General features: G+C 47.6%; 1 protein-coding gene across 2 annotated transcripts in view; it reads right to left on the reverse strand.

Moving 5' to 3' along the window:
- MFGE8 (milk fat globule EGF and factor V/VIII domain containing) overlaps nucleotides 1–21,531 on the reverse strand; it is a 184,425-nt gene extending 162,894 nt beyond the window's left edge. For both annotated transcript variants that reach the window (XM_082254014.1, XM_082254013.1), the window contains exon 1: nucleotides 21,338–21,531. In XM_082254014.1, the coding sequence (XP_082110140.1) occupies nucleotides 21,338–21,389 (52 nt within the window). In that variant the 5' untranslated portion in view covers nucleotides 21,390–21,531. The remainder of the gene's footprint in view (nucleotides 1–21,337) is intronic.
- Nucleotides 21,532–24,390: the final 2,859 nt, after the last annotated feature.

Raw genomic sequence — 24,390 nt, forward strand, 5'->3', positions numbered from 1 at the left:
TCAATATTGTCGCTCTTTTTTTTGTTTATAGCGCAAAAAGTAAAAAAAAAAAAAAAAAAAAAAAAAAAAAAAAAAAAAAAAAATCGCACAGGTGATCAAATACCACCAAAAGAAAGCTCTGTTTGTGGGAAAAAAGGACGTCAATTTCATTAGGGTACAGCGTCGCACGACCGCGCAATTGTCCGTTAAAGTCACGCAGTGCCGAATCACAAAATAGGCCCTGGTCTTTGAGCAGCCAAATTCTCCGGGGCATAAGTGGTTAAGGGGTTAAACTGCCCTCACTTACAGACAAAAGTTCATTCCTTTGATCTAACAACAAAATGATACATTGTAAAACATTGTGCTTACAGTTATCTTCTAGCCTTAGGCCCCTTTCAGGGTGCCCAGTCGCCCCGTGAATCAGCTTCCCCACTGGCGAATGGGGCGCACGCCCCCAGGAACGCTCCCGCAGATTGCCGTACAGGTGCGGCAATTCGCGCAGCCAAGCCAGCCTGCCGCAGTATATATGCGGCGGGCAGTCGGCAAGCGGCTAAAATGGTACTTCCCTTGTAAAGGCCTGTCTTAGGAAGTCATTTATTTCACAATGTTGGTCTTCGCTTCGCTTCTTGCTGTAGGGTGGCAGCACTGACTTGCAGAATCCCATGGAGACCGTCTTGGTACCTCATCACACATGTAAATGCCCAGAGAAGGAAGTGTTCCTCCAGTCCTCCTCCAGTAGAAGGTGCCTAAGGCCAGCTCTAGGAGGATGGAGATAGTGATGATGTGAAACGTAATCCCATAGAGCACAGGTGTCAAACACAAGGCCCGCGGGCCGAATCCGGCCCTCCAGGCCATTTCATGTGGCCCTCAAACCTCTCCTGCAGCTGCAGAAGAGCTCCAGCCCTCCTCCGGTCCTCCCCCAGATCCTGTACTTTCTGCTTTTCAGCATTGCCTCAAGCTTCTTCCCAGCAGCAGCACAAGGCAATGGGGGTGCACTGTGATGTAAGGGTGGGGGGGGGGGGGGCTCAACTTCTGATGGTGGAGAGGCTCTTGACATCCTGTGTAAGGGTAGGGAATGCTCAAGACATCTAGTCTTACAGATACAACCGGCCCTTTTCAGGGCAATCATAATGCTGATGCGGCCCGCAATTAAATTGAGTCTGACACCTCTGCCATAGAGGGTGGCCATGTGACCTTCCCAGTGGGCTCTTCCCAATCAAAAACTCAGGAAAAATCAGTTGCAAGACCTGGGTGACAACATTTCTGTGGAAGTTCTACAATACACGGTTACAGACGGTGCTCAGTTTGTGGATTTTACCATATACAAGAATAAATTCCACATTGGAGTTGGTCCTATAGCTAGCCATACATAAATCAAATTTTGGCTGATTCCTGCAAATAATGGAGCTGTGGGTGGGACTGTCGCCATCATCTAAAACCCAATTATGAAAATCAAAAGGAGTCAGGTGGGAAATTGTTGATGTTCAGGCAGCCGGGGGTGGGGAGAATTGATCCAAGCTTAGCCTGAATCTGGTCATACATGGCTCAAATTTTGCCCAATTACTGTGAATTGGACAAAGTCCGAGCAGTGAGTGGCCCTACTAGCGCCCACCGGTTTAACAAACTTTGATTGAGAAATTAAAGGAGCTGGATTGGAAAAGGTCAAGCAAACAATGACTGTTCAGGTATTCTGACAGCTACGGGTGGCAGCTATCAGAATATTATGGCTGACAACAGGAGATTCCTCCATCTATGCTGTTTAACCACTTTACCACCGGAGGATTTTGCTGTCTTACGTCCAGGCCACTTTTTGCGATTCGGCACTGTGTGACTTTAACTGACAATTGCGCGGTCGTGCGACGCCGTACCCAAACAAAATTTACGTCCTTTTTTTCCCACAAACAGAGCTTTCTTTTGGCGGTATTTGATCACCTGTGCGATATTTACTTTTTGCGCTATAAACAAAAAAAGAGCGTTTATTTTGAAAAAATAACAATATTTTTCACATTTTTTTATATGAAATTCCCCCCAAAAAATGTAAAAATCAAAATTTTTTAAAATTTTTGGCCAATTTGTTTTTTGCTACCTATGTTTGGTAAAAAAAAAAAAAAAAAATCACAATAAGCGTATTTTGATTGGCTTGCGCAAAAGTTATTGCGTTTACTAACTAAGGGAAAGATTTCTGTCATTTTTTGTGTTTTTTTTTTTTTAAACGCGTAATGGCGGCGATCTGCGATTTTTTTTGCGGGACTGCGACATTGCGGCGGACAGATCGGACCCTTGACTGACATTTTTGACACTTTTGGGGGTACCAGTGACATTACTGCAGTGCTATATATTTGCACTGTTACTGTAAAAATGACACTGGCAGGGAAGGGGTTAATTTTATTAAAGAGGGAGGGGTTAATGTATGCCTGGTGCTTACTGACGTGTGTGGGGGGAGGTGACTGAGTGACACAGGGACAGATCGCAGGTTCCGCTATGCTGAACCCTGCAATCTGTCACTCCTTGTCACTGAGGAGATCCGCCCGCTGTGTTTACACAAGCGGGCGGATCTCCAAACTAGATTCCCTGACGATCGGGGAAGAGCAGCGGCGATCGCGCTGCTCCTCCCCTGGCCCGACTCCCGCTGTGACTGAAAACAGCGGGAGGGCGCCCCCGGCGGTGCGCGAGCGCCGCCTACATGGGGAGGAGTCCAGCGACGTAGGTCTACGCCGCTGGACGATAACGAACCACTTTGCCGCAGTACAGTCAATGTGACTGGTCGGCAAGTGGTTAAGTATGAGTGGGGGAATCTATGGAATCTACACTACTGTGAAAAAGTTTTGAGCAGGTGTGAAAAAAAATGCTGTAAATGAACAGAAGAGAAATCCAAAGTACCTTTTTCCTAATTGATATATAGCTGTCACATGACCCAACCTGTCTGCAGGGAAACATAAGCAGGAGGAGCTTCTAGTCCTCTGCTGCTGGCCACATGTGCCACACACATAAAAAAAAAGCAAGCTTTGGATTACAGCGTAAAAATGAATATCAAACCGTTTTAAATGTATTTATAAAAATGTATTTCATGAACCAAATCAGTACATCCCTAAATCCTGGACCCTGCACACAGCGCACTCTCCTGGACCCTGCACACAGCGCACTCTCCTGGACCCTGCACACAGCGCACTCTCCTGGACCCTGCACACAGCGCACTCTCCTGGACCCTGCACACAGCGCACTCTCCTGGACCCTGCACACAGCGCACTCTCCTGGACCCTGCACACAGCGCACTCTCCTGGACCCTGCACACAGCGCACTCTCCTGGACCCTGCACACAGCGCACTCTCCTGGACCCTGCACACAGCGCACTCTCCTGGACCCTGCACACAGCGCACTCTCCTGGACCCTGCACACAGCGCACTCTCCTGGACCCTGCACACAGCGCACTCTCCTGGACCCTGCACACAGCGCACTCTCCTGGACTCTGCACACAGCGCACTCTCCTGGACCCTGCACACAGCGCACTCTCCTGGACCCTGCACACAGCGCACTCTCCTGGACCCTGCACACAGCGCACTCTCCTGGACCCTGCACACAGCGCACTCTCCTGGACCCTGCACACAGCGCACTCTCCTGGACCCTGCACACAGCGCACTCTCCTGGACCCTGCACACAGCGCACTCTCCTGGACCCTGCACACAGCGCACTCTCCTGGACCCTGCACACAGCGCACTCTCCTGGACCCTGCACACAGCGCACTCTCCTGGACCCTGCACACAGCGCACTCTCCTGGGATCCTGCACACAGCGCACTCTCCTGGACCCTGCACACAGCGCACTCTCCTGGACCCTGCACACAGCGCACTCTCCTGGACTCTGCACACAGCGCACTCTCCTGGGATCCTGCACACAGCGCACTCTCCTGGACCCTGCACACAGCGCACTCTCCTGGACTCTGCACACAGCGCACTCTCCTGGACCCTGCACACAGCGCACTCTCCTGGACCCTGCACACAGCGCACTCTCCTGGGATCCTGCACACAGCGCACCCCTGGCCCTGCACTCTGTATATGGCACACCCCAGATACAAACAGCCCTTTGGAGGACAACCCTACTGCTGATAAGGCCGGGGATGTTTTACAAGGTGATTGTTTTATAGTCACTTTAATGTTATCATCAAGACAAAAGAACTGGCAAACAATTCAGGAATAACAGATCTGTAAATAGATTGCTTAACAGAATTACAGAAGATAACCCTAATAATACTGGAAGTCTAGACAAGATTATCTTCCCTAAGAAGATTTGGTGTCCACAGATCCGCTATAGAAGAGAATAGTTACTATATATAATCAGCACACTGCAGAACAATGTGAGACTGTGAAGAATAACAAGACTGACACTAGAACGGTGCCAGCTGGTGTTTTATCCACACGTCACCCCCCCCCCCCCTCCCCCGGCTGGTATTTTATAGTTTCCTAACTGGATAGGAGATCCATCACATATCACTGTATGACTACGCACAATGTTAGGCTCCTGCGGGTCTCTCCTATTGGCCGGCCTGTGTCTACTATCGTCTCATTGGCCGGCCTGTGTCTACTATCATCTCATTGGCCGGCCTGTGTCTACTATCATCTCATTGGCCGGCCTGTGTCTACTATCATCTCATTGGCCGGCCTGTGTCTACTATCATCTCATTGGCCGGCCTGTGTCTACTATCATCTCATTGGCCGGCCTGTGTCTACTATCATCTCATTGGCCGGCCTGTGTCTACTATCATCTCATTGGCCGGCCTGTGTCTACTATCATCTCATTGGCCGGCCTGTGTCTAGTATGATCTCATTCTCCTATGAACAACGCCCAGTACAAGTCCAGGAGGTCAGAAAACAAGCTTCAGCTGTAACTCCCTTCCCACCTGTAAAAACTCCCAATGTGGTTATAAATAAATCTTTCTATGACTCCCTTCACAGTCACATGCATGACTTCACCTTGTCTGTACTCCTCTCTATTATTATTATTATTATTGTAGTCGGTGTTAAAAATTAGAATAAAAAAGCATCTTAGAAAAGTCACAAGAAAAAAAAAAAAAAAAAAAAGTGTCACAATCCAATTTTCTTGGTTTAAAGGGAAAGGACCAATTATATGCAAGAATAGAGTCTATGATGCAAATGTTTTCCAGTTGGATTGCCTTGTTGCAGGGTGGATTTGATTTAAATCACTAGTGAAAAGGCTGGATTTAAACCAACTTAATTTAAATCATTTTTATAAAGCAACTGTCATCTCTTTCCGGCAATGGCTCTTCCTCTGACCCGCTATTGACTCACCAACAGTCCCTTTCACTTTATTGGGACGGCTGGTGATGCCGAAGTGACATAAGATGAGGGACGTGGCGGCAGCAGGTGAGTGGATGCCCTCTAACAGGCTCACAGGTGAGTGGATGCCCGCTAACAGGCTCACAGGTGAGTGGATGCCCTCTAACAGGCTCACAGGTGAGTGGATGCCCGCTAACAGGCTCACAGGTGAGTGGATACCCGCTAACAGGCTCACAGGTGAGTGGATGCCCGCTAACAGGCTCACAGGTGAGTGGATGCCCGCTAACAGGCTCACAGGTGAGTGGATGCCCGCTAACAGGCTCACAGGTGAGTGGATGCCCGCTAACAGGCTCACAGGTGAGTGGATGCCCTCTAACAGGCTCACAGGTGAGTGGATGCCCGCTAACAGGCTCACAGGTGAGTGGATGCCCGCTAACAGGCTCACAGGTGAGTGGATGCCCGCTAACAGGCTCACAGGTGAGTGGATGCCCGCTAACAGGCTCACAGGTGAGTGGATGCCCGCTAACAGGCTCACAGGTGAGTGGATGCCCGCTAACAGGCTCACAGGTGAGTGGATGCCCGCTAACAGGCTCACAGGTGAGTGGATGCCCGCTAACAGGCTCACAGGTGAGTGGATGCCCGCTAACAGGCTCACAGGTGAGTGGATGCCCGCTAACAGGCTCACAGGTGAGTGGATGCCCGCTAACAGGCTCACAGGTGAGTGGATGCCCGCTAACAGGCTCACAGGTGAGTGGATGCCCGCTAACAGGCTCACAGGTGAGTGGATGCCCGCTAACAGGCTCACAGGTGAGTGGATGCCCTCTAACAGGCTCACAGGTGAGTGGATGCCCTCTAACAGGCTCACAGGTGAGTGGATGCCCGCTAACAGGCTCACAGGTGAGTGGATGCCCGCTAACAGGCTCACAGGTGAGTGGATGCCCGCTAACAGGCTCACAGGTGAGTGGATGCCCGCTAACAGGCTCACAGGTGAGTGGATGCCCGCTAACAGGCTCACAGGTGAGTGGATGCCCGCTAACAGGCTCACAGGTGAGTGGATGCCCGCTAACAGGCTCACAGGTGAGTGGATGCCCGCTAACAGGCTCACAGGTGAGTGGATGCCCGCTAACAGGCTCACAGGTGAGTGGATGCCCGCTAACAGGCTCACAGGTGAGTGGATGCCCGCTAACAGGCTCACAGGTGAGTGGATGCCCGCTAACAGGCTCACAGGTGAGTGGATGCCCGCTAACAGGCTCACAGGTGAGTGGATGCCCGCTAACAGGCTCACAGGTGAGTGGATGCCCGCTAACAGGCTCACAGGTGAGTGGATGCCCTCTAACAGGCTCACAGGTGAGTGGATGCCCTCTAACAGGCTCACAGGTGAGTGGATGCCCTCTAACAGGCTCACAGGTGAGTGGATGCCCTCTAACAGGCTCACAGGTGAGTGGATACCCGCTAACAGGCTCACAGGTGAGTGGATGCCCGCTAACAGGCTCACAGGTGAGTGGATGCCCGCTAACAGGCTCACAGGTGAGTGGATGCCCGCTAACAGGCTCACAGGTGAGTGGATGCCCGCTAACAGGCTCACAGGTGAGTGGATGCCCGCTAACAGGCTCACAGGTGAGTGGATGCCCGCTAACAGGCTCACAGGTGAGTGGATGCCCGCTAACAGGCTCACAGGTGAGTGGATGCCTCTGCCATGATGGATCTGAAATGACAGGTGCTCTTTAAATGTAAGGACTTATTCTTGCTGGTAGTTCGTGTGAATGCATCAATGCAGTGCATGTTGTTATCTCAGCTTGCAGAGATTGGATTCCTTGAATGAGTTTACCAACAATGAAAATATTGCAGAATATTCAGCCTCATCTCATGCTACATTATTCAGCATGAAATGGAGCTCACTTTACTAAATGATTAATGTATCTGAAGTAGAAAACTAGATAGTTTACTCCAAAAGTATTTCATTTAAAATAAATTTGATTTAAAAAAAAAAAAAAAATCAGATTTAAATAAAATAAAAAACGTCGATTAATGTCAAATGATTTTTATCTACCCTGCCTTGTTGTGTTATGAAGCAGAGCTGACATGAAAACTCATATATAAGGAATGTACCTACTAACCACAGCCAACAGCTAATAAAATCCTAGAAATCGTGAAAGCGCAGGCATGTAAAAAAAATAATAAAATAAATAAATCATTACCACTTCAGCTCCAGAAGGTTTTACCCTTTTCATGACCAGAACATTTTTTGCTATTCAGCACTGCACTACTTCAACTGGTAATTGTGCGGTCGTGCTAAACAACGGTGCCTAAATTAAACTTGGATCATTTTTTCCCCCCACACAAATAGAGTTTTCTGACCACCACTGGGTTTTTTATTATAGAACGACTGAGAGACACAGCAGCGGCACCATTGGCTCCCGCTGCTGTCAAAGTCAGTTAGCTAATCAGGAGAGAGAGGGGTGGGGCCGAACTGCAGCTCCATGTCTGAATGGACACACAGAGCTGCAGCTCGGCTCAGGTGCCCCCATAGCTATCTGCTTGCTGTGGGGACACCCGACGGGAGGGAGGGGCCAGGAGCGGCGAAGAGGGACCCGAGAAGAGGAGGATCTGAGCCACTCTGTGCAAATCCAACTGTACAGAGCAGGTAAGTATAACATGTTTGCTAAAAAAAAAAAAAAAAGAGACTTTACAATCACTTTAACCACTTAAGCCCCGGAAGATTTTACCCCCTTCCTGACCAGGGCTTTTTTTGCGATTCTGCACTGCGTGACTTTAACGGACAATTGTGCGGTCGTGCGACGCTGTACCTAAACTAATTTGACGTCCTTTTTTTCCCCACAAAGAGAGCTTTCTTTTGGTGGTAAAATTTGATCACCTGTGCGATTTTTACTTTTTGCGCTATAAACAAAAAAAGAGCGCAAATTTTGCAAAAATAACAATATTTTTCAAATTTTTTACATGAAATTCCCCAAAAAAAATGTAAAATCAAAATTTAACATTTTTGGCCAATTTGTTTTATGCTACATATGTTTGGTAAAAAAAAAAAAATAAAAAAATAAAAAAAAGCGTATTTTGATTGGTTTGCGCAAACGTTATTGCGTTTACTAACAAAGGGAAAGATTTTTGTCTTTTTTTTTTTTAAACGCGTAATGGCGGCAATCTGTGATTTTTGCGGGACTGCGACATTGCGGTGCACAGATCGGACCCTTGATGCGATTTTTGCGGGACTGCGACATCGCGGCGCACAGATCGGACCCTTGATGCGATTTTTGCGGGACTGCGACATTGCGGCGCACAGATCGGACCCTTGACTGACATTTTTGACACTTTTGGGGTTACCAGTGACATTACTGCAGTAATCAGTGCTATACATATGCACTGTTACTGCAAAATGACACTGGCAGGGAAGGGGTTAACTTTATTGGGGAAGGAGGGGTTAAGTGTGTCCCTAGGGGCGTGCTTCTAACTGTGATTGGCTGTGGCTACTGGTGTAGGAACAGTGATCAACGGTCCTACATAGCAGAACCGTATGATCACTATTCATACACAGGGGAGAATGACAGGCGGCTTGTTTACATCAGCCGCCTGCCTTTCTCCCCTTACGGCGGACGATCGGTGAGTGACCCCGGGTCCGCCGGTCACGCGCACGGACTTGCTAGGGAACAAGCCGGGGCGGGAGCGTGCCTCCGTGGGCGCGCGGTCGCCGCTATTGGCTCACAAGCAAGTGACAGGCTAGTCACGTATATACAGTGGGTACGGAAAGTATTCAGACCCCCTTCAATTTTTCACTCTTTGTTATATTGCAGCCATTTGCTAAAATCATTTAGGTTCATTCTTCTTCCTCATGAATGTACACATAGCACCCCATACTGACAGAAAAACACAGAATTGTTGACATTGTTGCAGATTTATTAAAAAAGAAAAACTGAAATATCACATGGTCCTAAGTATTCAGACCCTTTGCTCAGTATTTAGTAGAAGCCCCCTTTTGATCTAATACAGCCAGGAGTCTTTTTGGGAAAGATGCAACAAGTCTTTCACACCTGGATTTGGGGATCCTCTGCCATTCCTCCTTGCAGATCCTCTCCAGTACTGTCAGGTTGGATGGTAAACGTTGGTGGACAGCCATTTTTAGGTCTCTCCAGAGATGCTCAATTGGGTTTAAGTCAGGGCTCTGGCTGGGCCATTCAAGAACAGTCACGGAGTTGTTGTGAAGCCACTCCTTCGTTATTTTAGCTGTGTGCTTAGGGTCATTGTCTTGTTGGAAGGTAAACCTTCGGCCCAGCCTGAGGTCCAGAGCACTCTGGAGAAGGTTTTTGTCCAGGATATCCCTGTACTTGGCCGCATTCATCTTTCCCTCGATTGCAACCAGTCGTCCTGTCCCTTCAGCTGAAAAACACCCCCACAGCATGATGCTGCCACCACCATGCTTCACTGTTGGGACTGTATTGGACAGGTGATGAGCAGTGCCTGGTTTTCTCCACACATACCGCTTAGAATTAAGGCCAAAAAGTTCTATTTTGGTCTCATCAGACCAGAGAATCTTATTTCTCACCATCTTGGAGTCCTTCAGGTGTTTTTTAGCAAAACTCCATGCGGGCTTTCATGTGTCTTACACTGAGGAGAGGCTTCCGTCGGGCCACTCTGCCATAAAGCCCCGACTGGTGGAGGGCTGCAGTGATGGTTGACTTTCTACAACTTTCTCCCATCTCCTGACTGCATCTCTGGAGCTCAGCCACAGTGATCTTTGGGTTCTTCTTTACCTCACTCACCAAGGCTCTTCTCCCCCGAAAGCTCAGTTTGGCCGGACGGCCAGCTCTAGGAAGGGTTCTGGTCGTCCCAAACGTCTTCCATTTGAGGATTATGGAGGCCACTGTGCTCTTAGGAACCTTAAGTGCAGCAGAAATCTTTTTGTAACCTTGGCCAGATCTGTGCCTTGCCACAATTCTGTCTCTGAGCTCTTCAGGCAGTTCCTTTGACCTCATGATTCTCATTTGCTCTGACATGCATTGTGATCTGGAAGGTCTTATATAGACAGGTGTGTGGCTTTCCTAATCAAGTCCAATCAGTATAATCAAACACAGCTGGACTCAAATTAAGGTGTAGAACCATCTCAAGGATGATCAGAAGAAATGGAAAGCACCTGAGTTAAATATATGAGTGTCACAGCAAAGGGTCTGAATACTTAGGACCATGTGATATTTCAGTTTTTCTTTTTTAATAAATCTGCAACAATGTCAACAATTCTGTGTTTTTCTGTCAGTATGGGGTGCTATGTGTACATTCATGAGGAAGAAGAATGAACCTAAATTATTTTAGCAAATGGCTGCAATATAACAAAGAGTGAAAAATTAAGGGGGTCTGAATACTTTCCGTACCCACTGTATATGTCACTTTGCCTGGCCGGGGCTGACCGCCACCGTATATAGTGGTGTGGCGGTCGGCAACCGGTTAAATGTTTTTTTTGTTTTTTTTTTTATAATGCAAGCAGTGTAAGTGTGTAAGACCTCACGAAAAGAGACGCTTAGCAGCTCCTGTGTGCTTAGGCATAAAATCTCTGAGGCTTTCCAGTATGAAATTAGGCTGGGTTCCCACATGGCATGTCTCTGGCAGGCAGGTCACACTGCCCTATGTGAACCCCTGTGAGTGTCAATACAAAGTTAATGACACCCCCAGATTGGTTCGCAGATCGCAATGCAAACTGCCAAATAGTGCAGGAATCAATTCCAGTGAGGACACTTTTTTGGTCCTCACTGGAATCGAATCGCATGGGTGTTCACAGCCATGTGATTCGATTCCAGTGAGGACTAAAAAAGGGTCCTGCATCTTTTTTGTCTGAATGCGATGCAAGTTCAGCCATACAGTTTGTATGGCTGAATTTGCATCGCACAGATATCGCAGATGTCTAACATCACAATAATGTGAACCCAGCCTTACGCTGCATTTTTGCTGCCAAAACTTGACGGAAAAATGTTTCTAATGTTGCATGTTTGCTTTTTTGCGTGTATGGTGTTTATGCAAGTAGGAGCGCAAATTCCTTTTATTGGCTAAAATCTGAATTTATTCTAGGCACCAGAGCAAATGTATGCATGTACGTGATTAACCACTTCCCGATCGGCTATAGCACAGTTGTCTAGTTCTGGGAGGGCGTCCATGGAGGTCCTCCAAAAACTACACCCCCACGGCACGCATCCTTCAGACACAGCTGATCACTGATCGGGGTACAGGGCTAATCACAGCGGCCCTTTACAATGTGATCAGCTGTGACCAATCACAGCTGATCATATGTAAACAAACTTGCTGGTTATCGTCATTTCTTTCCTCTTGTGCAGTCACAGCATGAGGAGAGGAGAGCCGATAACCGGCAAGAGTGACAGGGGACATTTACACTAATAATCAGGGCGCTAAATTTTCAGTGTCCTGATTATCAGTGCTGCCCATCAGTGCCCCCTACATGTACATGGCCACATTAAATAAAATGCAGCTGCATTCATAGGCATTAAAAAAAAAAAAAAAGCCAGACGCCCCTAGCAGTTTCATTTTTTTCTACCCGTGTGAATGAGATCTTAAAAAGTGAAAGTAACCCCTGTTTTGCCATTTGTACCTACAGGTAATTCTAGAAGGCTTACCTGTAGGTACAGTGAATATCTCCTAAACCTACACAGTTAAGATGATATTCACACTGAATGCAGCCGGTGACCTCACCGGCACATGCGATCTGAAGTGACGGTTTTACCCGTGCCGTCCCGTCAGAGCTCCACGCCGTGGTCAGTGACTCCTGTGTGCATGCATGGGAGTGATGTAATGGCGGTGCAGCCAGACGCTCGGAGGATGTGAACCCGGAAGGCCGAGTGAAGATAGAAGCGTCTGTCAGTGGCGACAGCATGGTGCTGGAGGGTTTATTTTAAGGTAAGCCTTTCATAACGTATGTGCCCGCAGTCTCTGACCCACTCTCGTAGCGTGCCCGCAGTCTCTAACCCTCTCTCGTAGCGTGCCCGCAGTCTCTAACCCTCTCTCGTAGCGTGCCCGCAGTCTCTGACCCTCTCTCGTATCATGCCTGCAGTCTCTGACCATCTCTCGTATCATGCCTGCAGTCTCTGACCATCTCTCGTATCATGCCTGCAGTCTCTGATCATCACTCGTATCATGCCTGCAGTCTCTGACCATCTCTCGTATCATGCCTGCAGTCTCTGACCATCACTCGTATCATGCCTGCAGTCTCTGACCATCTCTCGTATCATGCCTGCAGTCTCTGACCATCTCTCGTATCATGCCTGCAGTCTCTGATCATCACTCGTATCATGCCTGCAGTCTCTGACCATCTCTTGTATCATGTCTGCAGTCTCTGACCATCTCTTGTATTATGTCTGCAGTCTCTGACCATCTCTTGTATTATGTCTGCAGTCTCTGACCATCTCTTGTATTATGTCTGCAGTCTCTGACCATCTCTTGTATCATGTCTGCAGTCTCTGACCATCTCTTGTATCATGCCTGCAGTCTCTGACCATCTCTCGTATCATGCCTGCAGTCTCTGACCATCTCCTCTAGTATTTTGGGGGGAGCCTGGAGCTCCTTTCTAAGTCATTTGCTGTATTTAGACTTTGCTACATGCAGGGAGCATTTTATATAATAATAAATAAAAAATTCTGACTGCTTGAATTTTTTTGATTAAAACCATGTGCATTAATAGTGATGCATCGGGATATCGAATCGAATCGTTGATATGATAATCGTAATGGTGAGGCCAGTGAAGATGCGCACCTCTAGTAACATTAGCTAGCACTGCACTGTCACAGGTGGCCATGTAGAGATCCCCTTCATCCATCTTCAATAATGTTCTCATACATCAGCACACTGAAACCGAGCAATGTCATGATGCAGGTGATTGAGTGGGGGGAGGGGGGGGGGGGTGCAGAAGGGGGTCTTGGAATCCTGGCTCTTTGGTTGGGTGCAGACATCAGATGAGAACTTCAATAGTTAAAGGAATACACCATCTCCCAAATCCGTGACAGACGGAGTCACGTAACTCGGCCAACCGCCTGACTCCTTAAATAGCCTCAGCTGTGGCAAAGAGCTGGCCGCACACCGCGCCATGCTGTCCTAACCCTCTGCAGACATTCACTGAACTAGAACAACTATTTTGCATATCGACCAATATCTTCAACTATGAGAACCAAAAATAACAAATGTTATGGGAACGTCATTGTCTGTTATAGGTTAGTAAACTGACATATACTGTAAATAGGAGCAATTCACTGTTAGAACCCAGCTTATCTCCCGTAATAATTGTTATTTTCAGCCATGTGACTCTTCTTTCCAACTCTCATTGTGGAAAATAACAGTCATTAAGGAAAAAATAACCATTCTGGTGTAATGAACTGAGCCAATCCCTTCCTTTAGGTTACAGGAAAGATCCACTTTACACCCAAGTTATGAAATAAATGATAGTGGGATCTCTACGTGTCCATACAATTTGTTTACTTTCTCTTCTAGTGTTTAACTACCTGAGCTCCGGAAGGTTTTACCCCCTTCATGACCAGAGCATTTTCAGCATTGTGCTCGTTTAACCACTTAAGCCCCGGAGGATTTTCCTGCTAAAAGACCAGGGGGTATTTTGCGATTCGGCACTGCGTGACTTTAACGGACAATTGCGCGGTCGTGCGACGCTGTACCTAAACGAATTTGGCGTCCTTTTTTTCCCACAAACAGAGCTTTCTTTTGGTGGTATTTGATCACCAGTGCGATTTTTTGATCACGCGCTATAAACAAAAAAAGAGCGACAATTTTGCAAAAATAGCAACATTTTTCACATTTTTTTATATGAAACTCCCCCCAAAAAAATGTAAAAAAAAATCAAAATTTTTTAACATTTTCGGCCAATTTGTTTTATCCTACCTATGTTTGGTAAAAAAAAAAAAAAAAAAAAAAATCGCAAAAAGCGTATTTTTATTGGTTTGCGCAAAAGTTATCGCATTTACTAACAAAGGGAAAGATTTTTGTTGTTTTTTTTTTAACGCGTAATGGCGGCGATCTGCGATTTTTTTTGCGGTACTGCGACATTGTGGCGGACAGATCGGACCCTTGACTGACATTGACACTTTTGGGGTTACCAGTGACATTTCTACAGTAATCAGTGCTATATATATGCACTGTTACTGTAAAAATACACTGGTAGTGAAGGGGTTAACTTTATTTGGGAGGGAGGGGCTGTGGGTATCCCTAGGGGCGTGCTTTCTACTGTGATTGGCTGTGGCTTGAGCTGTAAGGACACTGATCAACGGATCTACATAGTAGATCCGTGTGATCAGTGTCTTTACAGCGAGGAGAATGACAGGTGGCTTGTTTACACAAGCTGCCTGACTTTCTCCCTCTCCCCCGCCGATCGCCGAGTGACTGGCGGACATCGGGTCCACTGGTCACACACGGGGGGGGGGGGGGGGTCCGTGACCGCGCGCTCGCTCCCCAGACCCTCCCAGGCTAGTGACGTTAATTAACGTCACTCTGCCTGGCAGGGGCTGACCGCCGCAGTAAATCTACTTGCGGCGGTCGGCAAGCGGTTAAAGGAGAAGTCCACCTTAACACTAAAATCCCTGCATCTATAGATCTCCACGATCTAACACTAGCCTATCTAGCCCTGTAAAGAAGAAATCAGTATACTTACCTTATTTTAATCCGATCCGACGCTGAGCTGTCAGTTACGGCATTGCTGTGCAGGCGGGTGCAGAGGACACAACAGCCAACGGAAGCCCCATAGTAAGTCCATGGGTGACGTCACTTCCCATTCATTTCACAGCCATTGTCGGCCGTGTCCTCTGCAGAGCGTCCGCCGCTGGGGATCGGATCGGCTTCAAAAAAGGTAAGTATAGCAATTTATTCTTTACAGGGTTAGACAGGTTAGTGTTAGAGCATGGAGATCTATAGATGCAGGGATTTTAGTGTTAGGGTGGACTTACACTTTAACTGGCAATTTCTCAGTAATAAAACGTTGTACCCAAACAAAATTGATTACACACACACTTTTTCTTTCACAAATAAAGCTTTCTTTTGGTGGTATTTGATCACCACTGGATTTTTTATTATACAAACAAAAAAGACTAAAACTTAAAAAAATAAATAACAATAATAATAATTAGTATGTTCTACTTTGGTATATATAATGATAATAAAAAAAATCTAATTTCTTGATAGGCCAAAATGTAAAAATCCCAATCAGTGTATATTAATTGATTTGTGTGGAAATGATAGCATCTATAAACGTTGGTATATGTACTGGAATATAGGCAGCTGTGCAGGCTATACTGTATTGGCGGTGATCAGCAACTTATAGTGTGATAATGTGGCGGGCAATCTGACGCTAAAAAAGGCCTCATGCACACCGGATGTTATCAAAATGCCAATAGAAAGCTGTAGAAGGTGTTTTTCAGCATTTTTTTGCAGTATCGTTTTTCAGCTTTTTTTTTTTTTTTTTAACAAAATTATCCTACCACAAAATACAGTGACCAGTGATAGTACTATACACAGACACTGGGAGGGACACTGACATCACCAGTGACACTAATACAGTGACCAGTGATAACACTATACACAGACACTGTACTAATGACACTAACAAGGAAGAGGTTAAAGCAGTTCTAAAGGCTGAAGGTTTTTTTTACCTTTATGCACGAAGGTAGAAAAACCTTCAGTGTGCAGCAACCCCCCCAGCCCCTCTAATACATACCTAAGCTCCCCCTCGATCCAACGTTGTCCACGAGAGCATCAGCCGTCCGGGGACTCTCCCTTCTCATTGCCTGAGACAGCAGGCAACGGTCAATTACAGCCAGTGAGGAGAGAGAGGAGGCGGGGCCAAGTCACAGCTCTGTGTCTGAATGTACACAGAGCAGCGGTTTGGTAATGTGCCTGCTTGGGTGCCCCCATTGCAAGCTGCTCGCTGTGGGGGCACTCAATGGGAGGGAGGGCCCTGGTGCACCAGCGGGGGACCCAAGAAGAGGAGGATTCGGGCCGCTTTGTGCAAAACCATTTCAAAAACAATGTGTAATGTGCACTGATGTTTCTTTCTGATCTGGCTGTTTTCAGTTCCCTGTACACATAGCTCTGTGGGTTTGTAAACACAGAACTGTGTGTGATTAGACAATCAGCTGATTTTAGCCAAAACCATTGTCTGAAATCGGTTGCCAAACTCATGTTATGTCCAATCACATGCATGAACCCCAAAGCTGGGTGAAAGGTCTGATGTACATGTATGTAATTGTGCCTGCATCCGCTGCCCGCTTGCCGTATACCTACAGGTCAGCAGGTGGGTAAAGTCATTGTAAAGTCTCTTTTTTAAATAACAAACATATTATACTTCCCCCCTCTGTGCAGTTGGATTTGCACAGAGCAGCCCGGATACTCCTCTCTTCTCGGGACCCTCTTCTGTGCTCCTGGCCCCTCCCTCCTGTTGAGTGCCCCCACAGTAAGCAGCTTGCTATGGGGGCACCCGAGCCGGGTCATAGCTCCTTGTGTCCATTCAGACACAGCGCTGGTTCAGCCCTGCCCCCTCTCTCTCCTGATTGGCTGACTTTTATTGAGAGCCGCGGAAGCCAATGGTGACACTGCTGTGTCTCAGCCAATCAGGAGGGAGAGTCCCAGACGGCAGAGGGACTTGTGGACATCGCTGGACAGAGATGGGGCTCAGGTAAGTATTAGGGGTGCTGGGGAGACTGCTATACACAGAAGGCTTTTTATCAGAATGCATTAAGATAAAAAAAAAAAATGTCTGCCTTTACAACTCCTTTAGGCCCTTTCACACTTGTGCAACCTAAAAGTTGCGATATTTTGCCGCAATTTTGACTGGACTCTAAGCAATGCCTGTGTAATCTTGAGGTCTATGGACCTTTAAACTGCATCAAAGTTGGATCAAAGTAGTGCAGGGACTACTTTGAAGTCGCTGCAACTTGAAGTCGCACAGCTTTGAATGGTCCTCATTGGAAATCATGGGGTATGACTTATCATGTGACTTTGCAGTCCCAAGTCGCAGGACAAGTCGCACATGTGTGAAAAGGGCCCTAAAAAGAATCTTCGCTAAGAAATAAAAAATTAAAAGTCAGCTGCTAGGAATACAAGATAGGTGTAGGGGAAGGTTATAGCCCATGTCAAGGGTTTTTTTTTGTTTTTTTATCATCTGTGCTGCACTGGGGAGATTTCCCTTCACTTCCTGTCCCAAAGCCAAAACAGGAAGTGAGGGGAAATCCCTGCAAAGCGAGGTTGTCATCAGAACTACTACTAATAATTTCCCCTCTATTGCTCCAGGGGCAACCAAAAAAAAAAAAAAAAATTATATATATATATATATAATTTTTTTTTTTTTTGCTTTTAATAATAACAGTAAACAAGACAAAAAGCGAGGGTGAATCTTCCTAATAGGGTCACAGACTGCTATGAAAACTCACTGTTCTAATCCTTCTCCATTCTATCCAAAACAAAATAAAAAAAGTTTTGCCTTTAGTTAAACTTTAAAGTGGTTGTAAAGTCAGAAGTTTTATCTTAATTCATTCTATGCATTAGGATATAAAGCCTTTTGTGTGTGCAGAAGCCCCCCTCCCCACCCCCCAATACTTACCTGAGGTCCATCCTCGATCCAGCGATGTTGTCCGGGACTCCCCTCATTGGCTGAGACTGCAGCGTGGCGCCATTGGCGCTCACTGCTGTCAATCAAAGTCAGTGAGCCAATGAGGAGATAAACGGGCGGGGCAAAATCACAGCCCCATGTCTGAATGGACACAGGGAGCTGTGACTCGGCTCAGGTGCCCCCATACCAAGCTGTTTGCTGTGGGGGCACTCAACAGGAGGGAGGGGCCAGGAGAGCCGAAGAGGGACCCGAGGAAGATCCGGGGCTGCTCTGTGCAAAACCACTGCATACAGCAGGTAAGTAGAACATGGTTTTGTTTTTTTAATAGTTAAAAATAACAAAGACTTCAGTATTACTTTAAAATCAATGTAAATCCTAAACTACTTTACAATGATATTCGACGGTCTGACAATTTCCCTATGAATTTTCAATGTATACTCAGCTTTAATGGATGAAACAAAAAGACGAGCAGCTGTAAGCGTGACTACAAATCCCTGATCATCTCATACAAAGGAGAGAGGACAATGGGGACTTCTCAGGTTCTACTGAGAAGAATACAACAACCTGTAAACACAGATCTTATCAGCAGAACCTGGAGAGCCCCATTGTCCTCCTCTCCTCCACTAATCCTCAATCTCTCCCAATCCTTCTAAATACGATCAGATAAAAAGTAATGGGCCACGGGATGATCAAACAGGTAATGACCCCCCCCCCCCCCCCCATAACATACTACACAGTATGAATATACCCCCTCCTTCCCAGGACAGAAAACATCAAATTTAACCCAAGAAAAACAACATTTGTATCGGTCATTAAATAAAGCCAAATATTTCTTTCAACTTGACATTTCCCAGAGCCCTCTGAATATTTTACCAGCATTTTCCAGTTGTAGATCAGAACTATATATATATATATATATATATATATATATATATATATATATATATATTACACACACACAGTATATATATTTATGTAACACACATATATACATAATATGCAACACACAGACAGCTGTGATGAAGAAATGATGATGAAGAACACTGAGAATTATATTGTATTCCATTATTAGATAACAGCACTACAGTGTGCTTCAATATCTACCAGCATGGCTAGCCGCAACATTAGCACAGCATTCTGTCCCTCAGTGTCACATCAGAGCTGTCATAGTGTGTGTCAGTGACCCATCACAATCATTTGTCATCTGTCCCTCAATGTCCTACCAGATCCCTCCTATCCTGTCCCTCAATGTCCTACCAGATCCCTCCTATCCTGTCCCTCAATGTCCCATCAGATCCCTCCTATCCTGTCCCTCAATGTCCCACCAGATCCATCCTATCCTGTCCCTCAATGTCCTACCAGATCCCTCCTATCCTGTCTCCCCAATGTCCCACCAGATCCATCCTATCCTGTCCCTCAATGTCCTACCAGATCCATCCTATCCTGTCCCTCAATGTCCCATCAGATCCATCCTATCCTGTCCCTCAATGTCCCACCAGATCCATCCTATCCTGTCCCTCAATGTCCCACCAGATCCATCCTATCCTGTCCCTCAATGTCCCATCAGATCCATCCTATCCTGTCCCTCAATGTCCCATCAGATCCATCCTATCCTGTCCCTCAATGTCCTACCAGATCCATCCTATCCTGTCCCTCAATGTCCCACCAGATTCATCCTATCCTGTCCCTCAATGTCCTACCAGATCCATCCTATCCTGTCGCTCAATGTCCCATCAGATCCATCCTATCCTGTCCCTCAATGTCCCACCAGATCCATCCTATCCTGTCCCTCAATGTCCCACCAGATTCATCCTATCCTGTCCCTCAATGTCCCACCTGAACCATCCTATCCTGTCCCTCAATGTCCCATCAGATCCATCCTATCCTGTCCCTCAATGTCCCACCTGAACCATCCTATCCTGTCCCTCAATGTCCCACCAGATCCATCCTATCCTGTCCCTCAATGTCCCACCAGATTCATCCTATCCTGTCCCTCAATGTCCTACCAGATCCATTCTATCCTGTCCCTCAATGTCCCACCAGATCCATCCTATCCTGTCCCTCAATGTCCCACCTGAACCATCCTATCCTGTCCCTCAATGTCCCACCAGATCCATCCTATCCTGTCCCTCAATGTCCTACCAGATCCATCCTATCCTGTCCCTCAATGTCCCACCAGATCCATCCTATCCTGTCCCTCAATGTCCCATCAGATCCATCCTATCCTGTCCCTCAATGTCCCATCAGATCCATCCTATCCTGTCCCTCAATGTCCTACCAGATCCATCCTATCCTGTCCCTCAATGTCCCACCAGATTCATCCTATCCTGTCCCTCAATGTCCTACCAGATCCATCCTATCCTGTCGCTCAATGTCCCATCAGATCCATCCTATCCTGTCCCTCAATGTCCCACCAGATCCATCCTATCCTGTCCCTCAATGTCCCACCAGATTCATCCTATCCTGTCCCTCAATGTCCCACCTGAACCATCCTATCCTGTCCCTCAATGTCCCATCAGATCCATCCTATCCTGTCCCTCAATGTCCCACCTGAACCATCCTATCCTGTCCCTCAATGTCCCACCAGATCCATCCTATCCTGTCCCTCAATGTCCCACCAGATTCATCCTATCCTGTCCCTCAATGTCCTACCAGATCCATTCTATCCTGTCCCTCAATGTCCCACCAGATCCATCCTATCCTGTCCCTCAATGTCCCACCTGAACCATCCTATCCTGTCCCTCAATGTCCCACCAGATCCATCCTATCCTGTCCCTCAATGTCCTACCAGATCCATCCTATCCTGTCGCTCAATGTCCCATCAGATCCATCCTATCCTGTCCCTCAATGTCCCACCAGATCCATCCTATCCTGTCCCTCAATGTCCCATCAGATCCATCCTATCCTGTCCCTCAATGTCCCATCAGATCCATCCTATCCTGTCCCTCAATGTCCTACCAGATCCATCCTATCCTGTCCCTCAATGTCCCACCAGATTCATCCTATCCTGTCCCTCAATGTCCTACCAGATCCATCCTATCCTGTCGCTCAATGTCCCATCAGATCCATCCTATCCTGTCCCTCAATGTCCCACCTGAACCATCCTATCCTGTCCCTCAATGTCCCACCAGATTCATCCTATCCTGTCCCTCAATGTCCTACCAGATCCATCCTATCCTGTCGCTCAATGTCCCACCAGATCCCTCCTATCCTGTCCCTCAATGTCCCATCAGATCCCTCCTATCCTGTCCCTCAATGTCCCACCAGATCCATCCTATCCTGTCCCTCAATGTCACCTGTTACTCAAAGTCCCACCAGAAGCATTGATGTCTCACCAGAACTGTCACCTGTCCCCTCCCCCCAGTCCCTGTCAGGGATGACACGTTCTGTAGTAGTAGGTGACAGTCCCGGAGAAGTCCCACCATTCAGTCCCATACAGTCGGGCTCCCCGCACTCACCCCGGGCTCCCAGGAACAGGCAGAGAGTGAGAAGAAGTGTGGCCCCGGACATGTCTCAGGCTGTGGCCCCCTGGCTCTCCGGAGAAAGGTTCTCGCTGTTCCGGGCAGTCCTCACACCAGACACAGATTGCAGTTTGTGGGCACGTGACGGCCGAGCTCCGCCAATCAGCGCCGGTCGTGAGGCAGAGCCGACTCGGGTTCGGACGCGGATAGGTGGGCGGGGCCGGAGAACGGGGAGGGGCGGGGCTGGTGCGAGGGATTGTTGTGTCTGCAGACAGCGAAGTGACAGACAACGTGCGCTGATCACTCCCCTCCCCCCACTGGTATGAATCTCCTATGGGGACCTCACTGACAGGACATGGGGGGGGGGGCTGTGTACTCTGTACTGGGCTCTCTGTGCTGTACTGTGTACTCTGTGCTGTGCTGTGTACTCTGTGCTGTGTACTCTGTGCTGTACTGTGTACTCTGTGCTGTGCTGTGTTCTCTGTGCTGTGTACTCTGTACTGGGCTCTCTGTGCTGTACTGTGTACTCTGTGCTGTGCTGTGTTCTCTGTGCTGTGTACTCTGTGCTGTGTTCTCTGTGCTGTACTGTGTTCTCTGTGCTGTGTTCTCTGTGCTGTGTACTCTGTACTGTGTACTCTGTGCTGTACTGTGTTCTCTGTGCTGTGTACTCTGTGCTGTGTACTCTGTGCTGTGTTCTCTGTGCTGTACTGTGTTCTCTGTGCTGTGTACTCTGTGCTGTTCTGTGTACTCTGTGCTGTGTACTCTGTGCTGTGTACTCTGTGCTGTGTACTCTGTGCTGTGTACTCTGTGCTGTGTACTCTGTGCTGTGTTCTCTGTGCTGTGTACTCTGTGCTGTGTTCTCTGTGCTGTGTTCTCTGTGCTGTGTACTCTGTGCTGTGTACTCTGTGCTGTGTACTCTGTGCTGTGCTGTGTACTGTGTACTCTGTGCTGTGCTGTGTACTGTGTACTCTGTGCTGTGTTCTCTGTGCTGTACTGTGTTCTCTGTGCTGTGTTCTCTGTGCTGTGTACTCTGTGCTGTGTACTCTGTGCTGTGTACTCTGTGCTGTGCTGTGTACTCTGTACTGTGTACTCTGTGCTGTGTACTCTGTACTGTGTACTCTGTGCTGTGTTCTCTGTACTGTGTACTCTGTGCTGTGTACTCTGTGCTGTGTACTCTGTGCTGTGTTCTCTGTGCTGTGTACTCTGTGCTGTGTACTCTGTGCTGTGTACTCTGTGCTGTGTTCTCTGTGCTGTGTACTCTGTGCTGTGTACTCTGTACTGTGTTCTCTGTGCTGTGTACTCTGTGCTGTGTACTCTGTGCTGTGTTCTCTGTGCTGTGTACTCTGTACTGTGTACTCTGTGCTGTGTTCTCTGTGCTGTGTTCTCTGTGCTGTGTACTCTGTGCTGTGTACTCTGTGCTGTGTTCTCTGTGCTGTGTACTCTGTGCTGTGTTCTCTGTGCTGTGTACTCTGTGCTGTGTACTCTGTGCTGTGCTGTGTACTCTGTACTGTGTACTCTGTGCTGTGCTGTGTACTCTGTACTGTGTACTCTGTGCTGTGTACTCTGTACTGTGTACTCTGTGCTGTGTACTCTGTGCTCTGTGCTGTGTACTCTGTGCTGTATACTCTGTGCTGTGCTGTGTACTCTGTGCTGTGTACTCTGTGCTGTACTGTGTACTCTGTGCTGTGCTGTGTACTCTGTGCTGTACTGTGTACTCTGTGCTGTGTACTCTGTGCTGTTCTGTGTACTCTGTGCTGTGTGCTCTGTGCTGTGCTGTGTTCTCTGTGCTGTGTACTCTGTGCTGTACTGTGTTCTCTGTGCTGTGTACTCTGTGCTGTGTACTCTGTGCTGTGTTCTCTGTGCTGTGCTGTGTTCTCTGTGCTGTGTACTCTGTGCTGTGTACTCTGTGCTGTGTACTCTGTGCTGTACTGTGTTCTCTGTGCTGTGTACTCTGTGCTGTGTACTCTGTGCTGTGTTCTCTGTGCTGTACTGTGTACTCTGTACTGTGTTCTCTGTGCTGTGTACTCTGTGCTGTGTACTCTGTGCTGTGTACTCTGTGCTGTGTACTCTGTGCTGTGTTCTCTGTGCTGTGTACTCTGTGCTGTGTACTCTGTGCTGTGTACTCTGTGCTGTGTTCTCTGTGCTGTGTACTCTGTACTGTGTTCTCTGTGCTGTGTACTCTGTGCTGTGTTCTCTGTGCTGTGTACTCTGTGCTGTGCTGTGTACTCTGTACTGTGTACTCTGTGCTGTGCTGTGTACTCTGTACTGTGTACTCTGTGCTGTGTACTCTGTACTGTGTACTCTGTGCTGTGTACTCTGTGCTCTGTGCTGTGTACTCTGTGCTGTATACTCTGTGCTGTGCTGTGTACTCTGTGCTGTGTACTCTGTGCTGTACTGTGTACTCTGTGCTGTACTGTGTACTCTGTGCTGTACTGTGTACTCTGTGCTGTGTACTCTGTGCTGTACTGTGTACTCTGTGCTGTGTACTCTGTGCTGTTCTGTGTACTCTGTGCTGTGTGCTCTGTGCTGTGTACTCTGTGCTGTTCTGTGTACTCTGTGCTGTTCTGTGTACTCTGTGCTGTGTACTCTGTACTGTACTGTGTACTCTGTGCTGTGCTGTGTACTCTGTACTGTGTACTCTGTGCTGTGTACTCTGTACTGTGTACTCTGTGCTGTGTACTCTGTGCTCTGTGCTGTGTACTCTGTGCTGTGTACTCTGTACTGTGTACTCTGTGCTGTATACTCTGTGCTGTGCTGTGTACTCTGTGCTGTGTACTCTGTGCTGTACTGTGTACTCTGTACTGTGTACTCTGTGCTGTACTGTGTACTCTGTGCTGTACTGTGTACTCTGTGCTGTGTACTCTGTGCTGTACTGTGTACTCTGTGCTGTGTACTCTGTGCTGTTCTGTGTACTCTGTGCTGTGTGCTCTGTGCTGTGTACTCTGTGCTGTTCTGTGTACTCTGTGCTGTGTACTCTGTACTGTACTGTGTACTCTGTGCTGTGTGCTCTGTGCTGTGTACTCTGTGCTGTTCTGTGTACTCTGTGCTGT

This window comes from Pelophylax lessonae, assembly GCF_965119305.1.
Source record: "Pelophylax lessonae genome assembly, chromosome: 4".
NCBI classification, from domain to species: Eukaryota; Metazoa; Chordata; class Amphibia; order Anura; family Ranidae; genus Pelophylax; species Pelophylax lessonae.